Source organism: Lycium ferocissimum, chromosome 5, assembly GCF_029784015.1.
Source record: "Lycium ferocissimum isolate CSIRO_LF1 chromosome 5, AGI_CSIRO_Lferr_CH_V1, whole genome shotgun sequence".
Classification (NCBI taxonomy): domain Eukaryota; kingdom Viridiplantae; phylum Streptophyta; class Magnoliopsida; order Solanales; family Solanaceae; genus Lycium; species Lycium ferocissimum.
Genome location: NC_081346.1, coordinates 66247474 through 66264806, shown reverse-complemented (window position 1 = coordinate 66264806; position 17333 = coordinate 66247474). Strand labels below are relative to the sequence as shown.

At 34.9% G+C, this 17333-nt stretch overlaps 2 protein-coding genes across 2 annotated transcripts; both read left to right on the top strand.

Moving 5' to 3' along the window:
* The first annotated feature begins 1371 nt into the window (after positions 1 to 1371).
* On the top strand, positions 1372 to 4787 carry LOC132057114 (uncharacterized). The gene is made up of 3 exons (XM_059449575.1): positions 1372 to 2414; positions 3278 to 3817; positions 4641 to 4787. The coding sequence occupies exons 1-3, from the start codon at positions 1500 to 1502 to the stop codon at positions 4776 to 4778; spliced, it is 1593 nt and encodes a 530-aa protein (XP_059305558.1). The 5' UTR covers positions 1372 to 1499; the 3' UTR covers positions 4779 to 4787.
* Positions 4788 to 9925: 5138 nt separating this feature from the next.
* On the top strand, positions 9926 to 11051 carry LOC132057947 (S-protein homolog 3-like). Its single transcript, XM_059450522.1, has 2 exons — positions 9926 to 9951; positions 10685 to 11051. The coding sequence occupies exons 1-2, from the start codon at positions 9926 to 9928 to the stop codon at positions 11049 to 11051; spliced, it is 393 nt and encodes a 130-aa protein (XP_059306505.1).
* The last annotated feature ends 6282 nt before the right edge of the window (positions 11052 to 17333 follow it).

The following is a 17333-nucleotide window of genomic DNA, read 5'->3' as shown; positions in this document are numbered from 1 at the left end:
CCTTCGTGGTGCTTCAATTGCCACCGCCGAGCTCACCGTCGAGAAGGTAAGCTTTCGTGTTGCTTGAGCTGCCATAGTTTCATTTTCAACATCCGTGTGAGGTGTCGTTACTATTGTTGGTTCTCGTTGCGTCGCCACCTTCGTCGGAGCCTGATGTACATTTGACTCTTGCATAGCTCCGGTTAGCCATTGAGTGAGCTGAATCGGGGCTAGTGCTTGTGGAATTCCAGTCTCAGGGGTAACAACACGGCCATTTTCAGGCAGTGGTGGAGCTTGGGGTTGCACTGGTGGTTTATTAGGTTGCGTTGACGTTATAGTTGCACGTTTTCTGGCCATTACTCTGACTGGCGTATGTTAGCTATCCTCGCGTAACGTGCGCCTGTAGAGCGAATTTCTTAACGTGCGCCTCTAGGATATCCAATTTACACATTGAAAGAGTCAAGAGACAACCTTACTTGAATTTTGAGACCCTTGTTCCATTAATTACTTGAAATCATTTTTGTTTCTTCATAAATTGTAAATTAATGCGTCAAAAGCATCTTGTTTAAATGTCCCTAAATACATCTAACCTATCAATATATTTGAATTGATTTAGGATATTTATTAGTAATTAATAACACCCTGTTCATTCGTTACATATATGTTTTATTAGAAACCGGCAAGATTTACAGTTCATTGATCTCATTTGTCTCCTCCATAATATATTTTGAAGTATAAAAGCCCATTTTCTATTTTCCCATATTTAAAATTATCCATTAAAAAAGTTTTAGTCTTTTTAATTCTTTTTTTAAATATCAGTGATTACAACAATTAAAATCATAAGTTTGCCTGTTGAGGACGTGCACAACTCTTCCACGTAGAAGTTGACACACTTCATTTATTTAATTCATGTGTGTCATTTCTTGATATAGATTAATGTATGACATTAATAGTGCTCAAGTTGATCTTCACCACTCTTTATGAATTTAAAACTAGTATAATCTTGTGTCTTTTTTCTAAGAAACTCCAAGTAAAAAGGATTTTTTTTAAATATTATATATAGTAAAAGATTGCTCGATAAATTAGTTGACTTAAAATTTTATGTTTTTTTTATCAGAAATCTTTATTATTACACATAAAAAATATGAAAATAACACAATAATTGTCTTCTAGCTATTCAAATTGTGAAGGGATACTTTTACTCATTTCCTCCCATCCCCACCTTGCATAATTTTTTTCCTTGTGAGACTTAATTGTATTGTAAGTCTTTATTCTCCAAAATTATTTTCTTACCCTAATAGAAATAAACAAGCGAAAAAGACATTTAAGTCAAATCCCATAACTACCCAATCAGGCAAGAACTACAATATATAAAATAAACTTTACATTCCCTTAGCTTTAAGACTTAGGATTTAAGTAGAAGACCACCACCCTTTTGAACCAAAAATAAAATAAAAATTCCCAGCTTCCCTGTTTGAAAAAAACTCTCTTTCCCTTAAAGAAGCAAGAATTTGAAGAAAATGTCTCATCAGCCACCACAATCTTCTTCTGCTTCTTCTACCTCAAATAATATTCAAGATCCATTAAAACTCTTGAGGAACTACGTCAGTTCATTATTCCACACTAACACCAAAATCACTAATATTTCCACCATTTTGATGAAGGCTTTTCTTGCCATTTGCTTAGTTGCCTCCATTTCCTTAGTCTCCTTCACTGCTTTCTCTAATCCATCCAAATGGTTTAATCCATGTTCAGATTGTGGTGCCATCAATATTCACACTAGCTATGCTTATAGTACTGCCGTTACAAATAATTTTAGAGAAAAAGAAGAAATTACAAACATAACACATATTTTATTTGGCATTGGAGGGTCTGCCAAGACATGGAATAATCGTAGATATTATTCTGACCTATGGTGGGAACCAAACGTGACACGTGGATTCGTGTGGCTAGACGAAAATCCCCAAGAAAACGACACGTGGCCCGAAAATTCACCACCCTATAGAGTGTCAGAGGACACGTCAGGTTTCAAGTATACGTGTTTGTACGGTGACAGGTCAGCAGTGAGGATCGCAAGGATTGTAAAGGAAAGTTTCGAATTGGGGCTGAAGAATGTGAGGTGGTTCGTTATGGGGGACGATGATACGGTATTTTTTACAGAGAATTTGGTGACTGTTTTAGGTAAATATGATCATAATCAGATGTATTATATAGGTGGTAATTCAGAAAGTGTGGAACAAGATTTGGTGCATTCTTATGGTATGGCTTATGGTGGTGGTGGAATTGCTATTAGTTATCCTTTAGCAGAGGTACTAGTGAAGATTTTAGATGATTGTATTAATAGGTATCATGAATTCTACGGTTCTGATCAGAAGATTGGTGGTTGTATGGCTGAGATTGGCGTTCCTCTCACAAGAGAACTCGGCTTCCATCAGGTATAAAGTTTTTACTCCTTTGTTCCAATTTATGTGGCAGTTTTTATTTTTCAGGATTCAATTTACTAAACTTTGAAGTTAAATTGGATCAGGTTACTTAATGTTTTAAACTTAATATTTAGATATTAAAAAACTGTACAATTAAGTTGCTTTTCTTCTCACGCTCATTTGATGAAAAAAATATGTTTTAAAATGTCGGTCAAATTTTATATAGTTGAATATCAAAAAGTGAAAAATATCATATAAATTAGGATAAAGAAAGTAATTTTTAAGTTTCTACTTTCTTAGGATCCTAAGGTGACTCGAGTCGCCGCAAATGCGAAAGCTGAATCTGATGATTTTCATCATTTCAAGGTGACACTCTACCGTTTGAATTATATCATTTCCCACTTGAGAAATAGAATTGACTAGTCTTGAGTTAAAGAGTCAAAAACTCAACGGCACCATTCTTGAACTACTTGAAAGCCGGACTTCTTTTGCATCCTCAAGTCGCAATTTGGTTCTTTTCCACTTTCTGCGGCAAAACGTGCCAATTCTTGTAGTGTTAAGGTATTTTCATAATCACATCATCTTAGCTTGAAAAATAGGATAAGTAATATGCTAGAATTAATTATATTACTCGAAATATGTAAACGAGTATGAAGATTAATTTATAGCAATTCTTATAATAATTTTGTATTCAAGGACGAAATTACTATGGTAGAGCAAAAACATTTATGATCCAAGATTAATTTTTAAGTTTTCTAATTTACGAACTCACAATTCTTTTGTTCAAAATTCCAATATGAATTAGTAACAGTACTTTCTTATATTGTGTTAAATTTAATTAGTTATATATTTTGATAGTGTAAATAAAATTTCAGATGGACATACATGGAAGTCCACGTGGGCTTTTGGCAGCGCATCCATTGGCACCCATTGTATCACTGCACCATCTAGGCGTTATAAATTCTCTTATTCCACTGATGGGTCAAGTCGATTCAGTTAAGAAGGTGATCGAGGCATACAAAAAAGACCCAAGTCGAACAATGCAACAAAGTATCTGTCACGATCTAAAGAAAAATTGGTCGTTATCAGTGTCATGGGGATATTCAATTCAGTTATATCCAAGCTTAATGAGTGCCAAGGAATTAGAGACACCAATGAGGACATTTGAAACATGGAAAGGGTTTGAAGAGCCATTTACATTTAATACTAGGCCAAATTATATTGAACCATGTCAAAGGCCTATAGAGTATTATTTGGATCGCGTTTTTGAGCTCGATAATGGAGAAACTTTGACAAGTTATAAGAGAATTGGTAATTATAATAAGCAATGTGAGAATGAAAATTATGCGCCAGCATTATCAGTTCAAATGGTTAATGTCACGGCTGCTATTTTATCTCCTCAAGTATGGAGACAGGTAATTTTCTCCTTTTATTTTATAAATCTTTCTTTTTTATTTTTCTTAATTTTAGGAGAGTTTTGTTATTGGCGTATTTAGTATAGCGATTTTTTTTTTAAAAAAGAAAGTATTTTCTACTATGTGGTCGCCATAACTTTTTTCAAGAGTCAGGACCGTTTGGACATAGTTATTTTTTCCTTCACAATTATCTCAACTCTTAACTTCACGTTCCTACCTCAACTATTACTTAAATATTATTTCGATCTTTGATATTCAAGAATTTCATCAAACACTATTCGAATTTCAAAAATTATTATTAATCTTTAATAAATAATTTGTTGCAAAGCCTATTTTCACTCTTATACCAAATACCCGAAAGTAATTTTCAAGAAACTATTCTAAAAGCTTAGTCATTTCGCGTCATATCTAACTTAAAAAATTTCAGCAAGTAGAATCTCCCACATTCAATTGGTCACGTTTTCATTAATCAATATCTGTACAATATATCAAAAACATTAATATGGTTCTATTGAGCTTGAAAATTGTTTGATAATAGTCAAAATTCAACCAGAAAAAAGGTTTGTTGGCACAACGTGACCCCCACTAAATGTCCACATACTACGAAAGCCACAATTATTTGCGAGATTGGCTGTTAAATTATATCTCTCTCATTGGCCCTACTAACAACACATAACTAAAAAAGCCACAATTATCTGCAAGAATTTATGATTATATTCTCCTACGTGCCATACAAAGATTTGTTTTTGACTTGATTTCTTTTTCGTTTGTCAGATTTTGATCAAGTGACTAACACGTTTTGTTTGACCAATATCTAAAACAGGCCCCACATAGGCAATGCTGTGAGGTGATCAATGGTGAAAATGATACTAATATTGACACTGTACTACAGATCAGAATTAGAAGTTGCAACAAATGGGAATCAGTAACATTGCCCTTTGACATTAACGAGGGACATTAACACTATAGCCCCTTTGACATTAACGAGGGACATTAACACTATAGAAAAAATTGGAAACCTTGCTAACAAATTGTACAGCAATATTGTTGTTGTCCTCCATTCTTCTCCCCTCCCCTTTTTTATTTATATATTCTGATATATATTATGCCATACAATTTCCTTTGTAACTTAGTTATTCGACAAGAAAAAACATTCTCTGAGGACAACCCTACTTACCTGAGCTAGAATATTTTATCTAGAGTGCAGTCTGTCAGCCGGAGACCGTAACATAAGTACTTATTCATTGCTTCATTATTAGTTAATGTAACCTTTATCATTTTGCTTATTTATGGAGTTGTATTAGGTACCTTTAACACAAATATTGACATCCACAATTATTTTAAGTCTTGATAGAGGAGGAGGGTTGGGAAAGTTTAGACTCCATTAATAAATTTTTGAACTTCATAAATAATTTTCGAAAGTTTGAATTTTGTAATTTGTCGCACTGAAAGCTTGAACAGCATGAACCGATTTAGGAGTTTGAACTCTATGAATCATTCCTGGAATTCCACATGTTAAAGCTTCGAACTCCATCATCATGTACTAGAGTTGTTCCACATTTTAGCAAAGAGTATTTTTGTCCAAATTTTAGCATGAAAAAGTAGCTATTTTCAAATTATATTCGAAACATTGGTTAAATTTTGATTGTTGGCTCAAAACTCGCTATCTCACCTAATTTTTCTAACAAAGTGTGAGATTTGCACAAATAGGATCTTCTGTGTCGTTGTTAATTTTTGTCCTCATTTAAATAGTTATGCAAATATAACCTCAGGGAGTAACTTGTCTGCCAAATTGACAAAACTCGTCATATTCACAAATTAGAAATCCATGCCTAAAGCTATTGCAACTCCACAATTCGTCTAACCCCCAATTAGCTTTTCATGACACTTGATTTTAAAATCTTAATTACCATTTCCTCTTAGTTGATGTGACATACTCATATGCTTATTCATTAGTTTTACTACACTTGCAGGCTGCAGCTATTCATTTCTCACTTTTTTTTTTCTTTTTCAGTTCACTATTATTGTAATTCGTAGTCAAACAGGATTTCTTAGTATGAAAGTACAGAAGTTACTTTTTCTTTGGCAAAATGTAATTTATGAACTCAGAGTCCGGAGCCTAAAGGGCACAAATTTGCCACAAAAAAACCAAAGGGGGTTGCCCTTTCCACGATAAACCAAAAGGGGTTTATACTGGAGGGTGCTACGTTATAAGAAAAAAAAATTGTCAGATCATTTTGAAATTAAAAAAAAAAAAATTACAAGTAAAACGTTGGGTAGCCAACGTTTTTACAAAATATAATTTTCCCGATTATTTTTTTTTTTAAATTTCAGTGAAGCTTTTTTTTTAATTCAAACATACACCACAAGTCATATAATAATTAACTCAAACAAATATTCTTACTCTAACCTTTCATACAATAATTAAAAATGCATTTTCTAATATGTGAACATATAAAAAAATAAACTAAAAATATAAGTTAAATAAACGTCACTCATTATCTGAATAGTAAATATTAAATTAAATACGTAATTAAACACCACAAGATATATTATATATCTATTACAATAAAGACAACAACATATTCTTGGAAGATTTCATAAGGAAACAACGATCTTACAACTTAAGAAAAACATAAAAACCAACAAGCAACAACAACTACTGATTTCTGTCGGGGCAGCGATTCTTGTTATGACCTGTTTGCTTGCACGTACTACACTTCCTAGCCATGCGAGCAGGATTTCATTCCTCTTTCTAGTTGTACTTCGCACTCCTGAAGTTCACTCGTATTCAGTGTTTGCAATTAAACTGAAGGGAGAAGGTGGCCAATATGCCTCATTACCCAACGTGAAAAATTTTCACTGTACGTTTGCTTGTAATACTTGCAACTGTAATACTTGCTAACATAGGTCTGGCTGAATTCCACGTATATCACAAAATTTAATGGCATGTGAACATAGCATATGGTAGTTTCTCCACTTCCCACACGAACACTTTTTCCCTTCAACAGAGACTTTATGGATATTTCCGCCCTTACCTTCGTGTGCAAATGTCAGAATCTCAAAGACCCCTTCAGCTGCACTGTATTGTTGTATGTCAGTGTGCTTTAGGGACGTTCTCCCAGTATTCATCAAACTTCTTTTCAACAGCGAGCGGCCAAGACTTTTTATCCACAATCAACAAAACAGCAAGGGAGTTTCTCTCAACGAATCAATCAACAAGATTTTTAAACGTTAGACGGACTATGGCAGTAACAGGTAATCCACGAGCTTTCTTCAATAAACCATTATAAGACTCGGAGACATTCGTTGTCATAGCCTCCCCCCCTCCCCTCCCCCCAATGACCGTTGTCCTTAATCAATGTCCATTTCTCTTTTGAAAGATTATTTAACCATAGATGCGCTGGAGATGACAATCTTTTGATTTGTTTCCATCCTCATTTTATACTTCTTCTTCTAGTGCTCTGTAGCCGTCAACCACATTAGCTGTCAAGGTCACTGTTGAGGAACTTTTTATTAAAGTTGCTTTTCAAATGCCGAACACAAAACCTATGGTGTGTGGATGGTGGTTGTAACCAATCATGTGTTTGGACACATTGCAAGATGCCCTGATGACGGTCAGAAATAAGTCCAATTCCTTATCTCCCACAAACAACATGTCTCCACAACAACACAAGGAACCATGTCCAAGACTCAAAGCACTTATGCAAGTGGGAAAATGTTATTGTTTGCATCAATTCCAACAACAATTAACAGTTTCATCTCATACTTACCATACAGATGAGTGCCGTCTATTGAGATGACCGGCCTGCACTTTTTGAATCCATTGATGCTTGGTTTAAAAGCCCAGAAAAGAAACTTGAAGATGTGTCTGCCTTGCATTGTAGTTGACTAGTGCTCCCACTCAACAACAGTCCCTAGATTGAAATATTGCAGGGCAGCTATGTATCGGGGCAATGTCTTGAAAGAGCTTTCAAAATCTCCATATACCATTTCAATAGCTTTCTTATGTCCCTTTTGTGTTTTTCTATAACTAGGAGTAAACGTATACAACCCTTTTTATTTTTTCCTGAACCGACTTAATACTGATGTGTGGGTCGACCATAATATATGGTATCAATGTAGTAGCAACGAAAGTACTCGGATAGTGCCTCTAGCTATTCAGTTTGATACTCGGCGAGAATTAACCTTCGTCGACGATCAGCCCATAAGTAGTCTGTACGCATAAAATTTTGTTCATCTTCCTCTTTTATAGCATACCGCTTGTCATGTTTGTAATGAAAAGGATCAATCTCAACGCATGGTCCCAGAATATGTTGCTTCCTACCAAACTGTCTGAGAATGCGGTCAAAACCATATGCCACTCACGATAGATTCCACAAATGAGGGGTACCTGCGCCATCCAAATATCTCAGCCACGCCGACACCACTCGGGGAGTCCATTAATGATGGCTTCTGAATAAGGTACGCCACACAAACTATGATAGAAAGAACATAAAATTACATGATAATAAAAGAAACAAATTAAATATAAGCGTAACTATTATATCAAAACACCAATAACAACCATCATTATGATAAAATACTTGACTTTTTGTTAGGTTGTCCAATACATCCCTATATATGGCTAGCACATCATGTGCCTCATTTTCGCGGGGTTTACGATGAGTCCACTTTCGTGCAAGAGTCGTATGTGACTGAAGATCCCTGTGTGGTGGCTGCATCGGTGTAATTCGCTCCCAAGCCCAAACATTTATTAAATCTTTTAAAAAAAAAAAAAATAGAAAGCTTATAACTATCAAATAAGACAACCAAATAAAATCATATAATTTTAAAGGTCACGTACCTGCAACAAGGAAATGAATCCACACACATCCTTGGCCTTGGTCATCGAAGCGCGGCACATAGAAGTATACAAATATGACAATGCAGCCGCTCCCCAAGCTTGTGTACTCATTGCGTTAAGGTCACGCATGTCAAGCAAATAGTCTAAATTAAGCAAGTCACCAGACTTATCCGGAAATATCGTGCCGCCACAGAGCCATAGCAAGTACAACCTAACCCGCTTTTGCACATCAATCTCATATATTCAACTAATTTATTTACTTCCAACCTACTAACACCATGAAAATAATCCTCACCAGGTGCCCAACGAGTAAGCTCATGGATCAATTGTTGCCACCCCGCAATGTTTATATTTCTAGCATTAACTTGATTCAAGGAGTAACCATCTACAACCATGCCAAACATGAGCTCAATATCTTGTAATTTGATAGTTGCCTCACCCGTACGCAGATGAAAGGTGTGCGTCTCAGGACGCCATCTCTCTATAAGTGCAGTGATGACTCCCCAATCATATGGTACACAGCCTATCTCTACTACTCCCCTAAATCCATACCTGCCAAAGTAGTCAAGGATACGAGGATGAAAAGGATGACGCCTCACGTGCTTCCAAAATTCGTGATCCCCGCGGCGTGGAATTTGGCACGCTTTCAGTCCTTTCAAGATCCCATTCCACACACGCTGTGATCGATGCTTCTCCTGGAGTATTAGCACATAGTACACTTCTGGCCCCGGATGTAGGGGCACTTGTGGAAACTCAATACCTATAATAAAACAAATAGGACAACCTAACTAAGAAAGCAAATCCTACAAAATAATTGAGAGAATATAACATAAATAAGCAATGTTAAAAATAGACATTGCCAATTTTTAGCATAAGGGGGTCCGTTCTTTCGATAATTTTAAAAAAAAAAAATTAATTCAAGTACCAAAAAAGAAAATCTCCTACAACATTTTATTTGTCTTCTTTCTTGTTCTCTTTTTCTTATGTTTGGTTGGGTGGGGTAGAAAAGATTTAGTTAGCAACAAAAGAGTACACCACAATTAGAAAGATTTAGATAGCAACAAAAGAGTAGACCACAATTTTAGAAAAAATACCTTAATTTAGATAGCAACAAAAGATTTTTGATGAAGAAATTGCTCCAAAAATTAGACCACAATGCATAGAATAAAAAAAATTAAAAAGAAAACAAGTGAAGGAGTAGGAGAAGATTTTTAGAGGAGAAGGGTTGTAAGTTAAGTTGGAGAAGGTGGGAAAAGGTAACAATGGTGGAGAAGGCAGGAGGAAGAAGGTAAAAATTAGAGCTCGTAAGATTTGGGGGTTTTGAGATATCGGGAACAGCAAAACGATTTACAAAATATATATTACAAGTAAAACGTTGGGTAGCCAACGTTTTACAAAATATGATTTTGTAAAACGTTGGCTAACGTTTTGCAGAATATGGTTTTTGTACCCAACGTTTTGCTTGTAATTTTTTTTTTTTTTTTAATTTCGAAATGATCTAACAATTTTTTTTTTCCGTATAACGTAGTACCCTCCACGATAAACCTCTTTTGGTTTATCGTGGAAAGTGCAACCCCTTTTTTTTTTTTTTTGGGCAAATTAATGCCCTTTAGGCTCCGGACTCTATGAACTCACCTACCTAGATTAGTATACACCAATATGGCCTTTAATTATGATCATTTTCCTCTTTATTTCTTTGGGTGTAATCTCCTTTCTACTTTTCAGATAACATTAGTAAATAGCAAACTGAAGGGTATAATAAAAAGAATATTCTGTCATATTCCTATATTATACTTTGACTTATCTACATGAACCAAATTAAAAATATTATAAAGTCAGCCCTAACAGTTTCTTTTGATGCATATATATATGTAGCACATGAACCTTTTTAAGTCTCAAACAAAGCATATATAGAACAAATTAAAAAGAACTATCTCAACGGGTCAAAATATGATTAATCTCAAGACCAAAATTCTTTTTTTCTCACTCATTTTTCTACTAAACCTTGCTCTTGTGACAAGTCGTCATGGGCTTACTCCAAGATTTCATGTTTACATCATTGATGCCCTCCCTCCTAATTCTAAACTAATCCTTCATTGTCAATCTCATGATAATGATTTAGGGTACAAAGTCCTCTATCCAAATCAAGAGTTTAGTTTTAGCTTTAATCAGAAAGTTTTTGGGGGTACACTTTACTTTTGTCATTTCTGGTGGAATGGCAAAAGTATACCATTTGATGTATTCAATAGCTCTATAGCTGGAACATGTGGAGAAATAGATGGTGACCATTTAGAATGTTATTGGAAGGTGCAAGAAGATGGCTTCTATTTTGGTGCACGACGAAATCCTCCACCTGCTTATGAGAAGAAACATGATTGGAATCAATAGTTTCATTTGCATATATAATAAGTTTTGAGACACAGAAATTTATAATCTTGTATTTTATCTGTTCTCTCAATCTATAAGGAAAGCAAACAAAAAGATGGAAAGAATGCAAGGGAATGTGATATAATTTCTAAAAACTTGCTTCATATAGCATTGTCGTCCTCATTTATGTAGTTTTGAAATAACAAGAAATATCATAAGTAAAACATGATCAATTGGAAAGGCACCCAGAACAGGAAAAATAAAGAAAATTTAATCGCAGTTTGGGAAAGCTAATCATGTCGAGGTCGAGAGTCAATATAATGGAATAATGGTCAAAATTATCCATGAACTATACAAAATATTTGATACACGTACGTTTGTCATCCGTTGATAGTTTAGGTGATCTGTATCTCTGTCGTTATCGAAAGGAGAATGATTGGAAGCACAAGTTTTATTTGCATATATTAATAAGTTTTGAGACATATAATATAATATTATCTTGGATTTTATCTTTCCTCTCAATTTAATTATAAAGAAAACAAACAACAGGATGGAAAGAATGCAACGGAATTAATGTGGCACCATATGATTTCTAAGTATTGACTTCATTATTATTGCCTTGTCATCTTTATTTCTAGTTCTGGCAATAACAAGAAATAAAATTATAAACAACATCGCAAGTAAAATTAAACACGATCCATTGAAACGGCTTTCCAAATGGGAAAAATTATGAAGGATTGAGTGAAGCGGCGGTTATAGGATTTTCACCGAGAAGGTTCAAAATATGAAGAAATAACACGTGAAGATTACAAGATGATAAACAGGGCGCGACGGCGAAGGACAAGATTAACTTGTTATGCTCCTATTTAAAATTCTTACTGTTTTGCCCTGCTCCATCGAGCTGTTGTTAAGATTTCTTGTGCTTTTTTTCTTTCATAGTGTTCTACTTTATTTTGAAATTTTTACTATTGTTTTCTCCCGTATTAGTGCCCCTTTAGTCATATATTATCTTTAAAAATTGTCAAAATTCTTGAACGGGAAAAAGGCTAATATGATCTACGAATGAAAGAGAAAGAGGAACAAAATAACAAGAATCAAATTGTCATCCCTAATTTTGCGAAAAGCTAGAGAATATACAAATAAAAGCGATAGTATTTTGTTTATATATGGTACATTAATTAGAAAATCTGCTCCTACGGAAATGAACAAAATATTATGATATTGTTATAAAATAATAATACTAGAACTAGAATATCGTAGAGAAAGAGAGTAGAATTCTTTTATTTCTTTTATTTCTCTTGAGAGATGATAATACAATGAAGGGAACATCTCCATTTCTAACATAAAATTGACTTGGTTCCAAAGTTACTAACCCTAACTTTTCTCCTAGAGATAGACATCCACAATATATGATAATAACACTCCCCCTTGGATGTCTATTTAATAAATAATGTGTCTCATTAAAACTTTACTAGGAAAAACCCAGTGGAAAAAATTCTAGTGAAGGAAAAGGAGTACACATTTCCAATAATACGCATTTTGGCTGCCTCATTAAAAAACTTACAAGAAAAGCCCAATGGGACAAAATCTTGTACGGAAAAAAGAGTAACTTTCCTGATGAGAACTTCAATCCAAATACTCAAATCTTCACTTCACAATCTTGTGTACCATCTCCTCGAAAGTTGCGGTTGGTAGAGACTTGGTGAACAAATCGTACCATATAATCACTCGAAAGAATCTATAGCATGTTGATATCATCATTCTTGAAGCTCGTGTGTGAAAAACAACTTTGGTGAAATGTGCTTTGTTCTATCTCCTTATATGAATCCTCCCTTTAGTTGGGCTATGTATGATGCATCTCCAGTCTTTCGATAGAGTTGCATCTTTGGCATATAATATTATTGGAATCACGTAAAGTACATTCTTGATTTGCTTTATAAATAAATGTTAACTCTGTATGATTTGACTATCATGTAAAACAACATCGTATGACTGTAATCCCTCATGAAATAGAAAATATGTCTCAATCGAACATATTTTGTCGATCAAATGAATGCTCTGTATATCCCAAAAAAAAAAAAAAAACTTGACAACATTTGTCAAGATAAATACATTCATATAATGCTTGCAATTGATCTTTTTTCAATATCTCCATGTAGGAGTAAAACATTATCAAGCTCATAGTTATAGCAAGATATATAAATGCATCAATTGAATAAAGATATGGTCCTTCAGGATCAAAGAATTCTGCAAATTTCTCATTTCAACTTCTTTCAGCAGTGTCACGACCCTACTTGTGTATCATGGTGGCACCTACACTGTCCCTCTAGGTAGTCGAACCACCCCTCTTAAACAAAATCATAATTAAGAAACATGCGGAAGTAAAAGCCAGTTATTACTAATCAGTCTAGCAGACATTTATATAAAAGTAAGTGAGGAAGTACTAATAATGTTTACAACCCCAAAACCTGGTTTGAACTAGTACAAGAGTTTCTAATTCTTAATACAATACTAACATGCTGGAATACAAGTCTTTAAACAGAAATAGAACTATCTGAGGAATCAAAGTAGACAGATAGTCAATAGAAGGGATCCAGGGTTGTAGATCTGGCATGTGGCTCACCCTGAAATCTCTTGCGGATGGCCTCAATAATCAACTCACGAGGTCGCGAACACGATCCTGCGTCAAACTATGCACTCAACAAAAAGTGCAACAAGTGTCGTGTAACACTCCGTAAATTTGGATTAGGTGTGAATGTGTTAATGTCTGTTAATGTGATATTTTAGACATATGAAGTCCTATCGAGGTGAGTTTGGGTGAAAATAGTTATTTGAAGATCAACACGTATAGTGGGATGCATTCGATTAATCAAACTTGACTCGGTTAGTCTTGACTTCCCTCCTATTTATGTGCAAATCCATTAGGAATTTGAGAAAACTTAAAACGTGAAAGTTGTTGCCTATTGAAATACCTTTCCAATAATATAAGATAGAGCTCAAACGGAGCTATGAGCACAAAGGTATGCCTATTTTACTGAAACCTATATGGGACGCTGGCTGGAATGCGGCTGGAATGTTGCCGCAAACTCAGAATGCGACAGCAAACTCACCCGCAAACCCATTTTGCATTTCAAGATGATTTTCCAATGTTACTGGTTTGTGTATACGACCAGAATGTGGCCATAAGCTCAGAATGCGACTGCATATGCTATATAGCATTCCCAACTGTGCGAAAATTGTAATGAGAACGAGATTTTCTTGAAAACTTCATACTTACTTCATTCTTGGCCGACTTTTTGAGGAGAAAAGACCCTAGAAAATCTCCAAACCTTACAAGGTGAGTTCCTAACTATCCTATGATTAAACTATGTCAAAGTAACAAGGATTAACACCAAATTATCATTCCAACCCATAGATTCTTGAAAATTAAGGTAGAACAATTGAAGAGAACTTTGGGGGGAATCTCAATAAAAATAAGATCTTTGACCTCTAATGGTGTTTATTAAATGGATTGAGACTAGTGTGGGTTATTACAAGTGATTAGAGTCCATGGGTGAATCATATGAAAGAAAGAACATGAATGTTGACTTAAAAACCCTAGTTTTTCCAAAAAGGGTGAGATGGATAGAATTAGATGGAAACTCTAATCTTTATCATCCTAATCAATTGTAGAGTGATTGTTGAACGTGAAAAAAATCCATTGGTAGCATTTTTAGCGAAAATTAAGGTGTGTCTACATTTTTGAAATCTTATTTTGAAGCGTGCCTATTCTTTTTTAAAAACGTTTTTGGATGTATGTGTACATTTTTGAAATCTTATTTTGAAGCGTGCCTATTCTTTTTTAAAAAATGTCTTTGGATGTATGTCTATTTTGAAATCTTCCTTGAAGTACGTTTATGTTGTGATTACATGATCGATATTTGAGAATCCTACTTTGATTATTTGTACAAGTTAAAACCCTAGTTTGGTGGTTGTTCTTTGTTTAACTTGCTTTTAAATTAAAAGATGACATTTGAACAAGGTCATGCGTGTGTAGGGTCAAGCCCGCATCGAACCTTATACGAATTATAATATCATGATGAACATGTTTTGTCCTAATACAGATGATAAAACTTATTTCTCTAAAGGTTGGAACTTTAAACATGTTTTCCTTGAATGGGTTTCTTGAACTTGAATGAATGATTTGGACATCAAATTATAAATTGATTGTGACTTGAATTACGTCTGTTGTGAGAAGATGACCTGAGAAGTGAATTCGGCTATAAGCCATGATTGATGATTCAGTTGATATGCCATGACATGTATTTTTTTTCTTTGTGTGTTTGGGCTTGTATGGGAAAGCTGTGCTATTCCAAAGGACGATTAGCCGTTATAGATCCTAATATATCGCTTTTGAGCATTTTTGTATTAGTCTAGAGGACGATCGACCTCTCTGGCATGTACCCTAGTGTATCAATTGTTGCATCAGTCCAGAGGACGATTGACCTCCCAGGCATGTAGCCCGGTGCATCTATCGTTGTGCTAGTCCAGAGGACGATTAGCCACTGTGGGATAATAGCCCCAGTGTATCGAATGATTGTTTGCTCGTGAGTTGCCATGTGTTGATATCTTGGTTGCTTGTGAGTGGTTGTGGTAATCTTGAGTTAGTAAGTGAAATACGTAATGAGATGAACAGTATAATAAGTTGAAATTGATATTTTCTTTTGTCTTGGTCTTTATTAGTTATTTTTCTAAGTTTACTATTTTACTTTATCTCTGGATTTCGAATTGTTTTTCATTGATATTGTTTTACTACTCTCTTTGACTCACAAGTTCTTCCGGTGTTATTCATAGCATCAGATGCTTGTTGCATCCAGGGTGGGTTTTGGGGGCGTGACATGTAGTATGAGTACAACACTAGTAGTCGTAGGCATCATAGGCCGACAATGATTTGATAACGCTTATAATATGAAGAATCAACAAGTAAGTAGATAAGACAATCAAGTACATTTACAAAATCATACTTCAATAGAAGATCATAGTAATAATAATCTAAATAAAACTCAACAACCTGTGTTATAAGCCTAGGTGAAGCTCTTAAACCACAAGCCTCTCAAGGTTCTAAGTAAGAACTTGACAAAACTAGCAACAACTCAAGTAATCAACACCCAAGAATTCCATAAGAGGATATGCTATGCAATAATATGGGGTGCCAATGCAAATGGAACGCAATGCAAGCACAAAGGTCAACTCTCTCGTACACGCATCTTTATGGCTATGCCTCAACGTCATGACCCATGGAGCACCCGTGAAGTCCATGTACCGTTTCTTCATTCCGGCAACGGCCTAGGACACAAGCACTCCCTAGCTCCGGTAAATGACCTCGGATACGAGCACTCTCTCTCATTTTATGCTCTCCGGTAAAAACCTCAGAGGCTATCAATCATATAAGTAAATGAAAGGTATGTCATGCATGGATTCACTTTAGAAGACAACACATATCATAGACTAAAATAATATGCCATGAATACTGAAAACAACTCAAGTCATTACTTTCAACCTTTCCATTCCATGAGTTAAGTGAGAATCAAAGGACGAAATAGATCAATCAACTATCACAACGTATTAGCAAACATGGCGACAAGCCCACATAACAACATCCATACCAAGCCAGTGGACTTATCCCTACAACCATGCCTAAAGGCCCATAATGCTTTCCCTGTCAATACAACAAATCACATGCGATTCGCTAATCGGAGTCTAACAAAGGTTAGCCATAACCTACCTCAAATCTTGTTATAGGCCACGAGCTATCCAACTTCTCCTTTTCGAATCACCTCTGAATGAGAAAAGTCTAAAAGTTACCAATTTCTACATTAATAAATGATTATGAGGATGTTCAATTAATAGGAAAAGGATTCAGGTCCAAAAGTTAACCCAAAAGCCCAAATCCCACCCTAAAGGTTAAAAGGTGATTTATCGAGAAATTGAACCTAAAATGATCAAATTAGCAACATATATGGTATTACAAATCCATCAATACCCATATTGCTACACTTAAATGGAAACTCAAAAACGAACCCCAACGAGCCAAGGGCAAAATTAGAAATTAAGAGCAAAATTACTGTTATATCCCGTGTTTTAGCATATTCGAAAAAAATTGGAAACAACTTTGGTTTGTAAGGAATGAGGTCAAGTTTGGATTTTTCTTAATATTGGTATGCTTCAAGTAATGGAAGTTTGGAATGTGGAAACACCGGAGAATATTTCCAAGGGCAAAAATTGGAATTTTGGAAATTTATTTGGAATCAAAATATGATTCAT

Bases quoted from the DNA above. Each gene is read 5' to 3' on its own strand.
- LOC132057114 (XM_059449575.1), top strand. From the start codon at position 1,500: ATGTCTCATCAGCCACCACAATCTTCTTCTGCTTCTTCTACCTCAAAT. The intron at 2,415-3,277 runs GTATAAAGTTTT...ATAAAATTTCAG, and splicing joins GAGAACTCGGCTTCCATCAG to ATGGACATACATGGAAGTCC. The intron at 3,818-4,640 runs GTAATTTTCTCC...TATCTAAAACAG, and splicing joins CTCCTCAAGTATGGAGACAG to GCCCCACATAGGCAATGCTG.
- LOC132057947 (XM_059450522.1), top strand. From the start codon at position 9,926: ATGGTGGAGAAGGCAGGAGGAAGAAG. The intron at 9,952-10,684 runs GTAAAAATTAGA...TCTTGTGACAAG, and splicing joins GAGAAGGCAGGAGGAAGAAG to TCGTCATGGGCTTACTCCAA.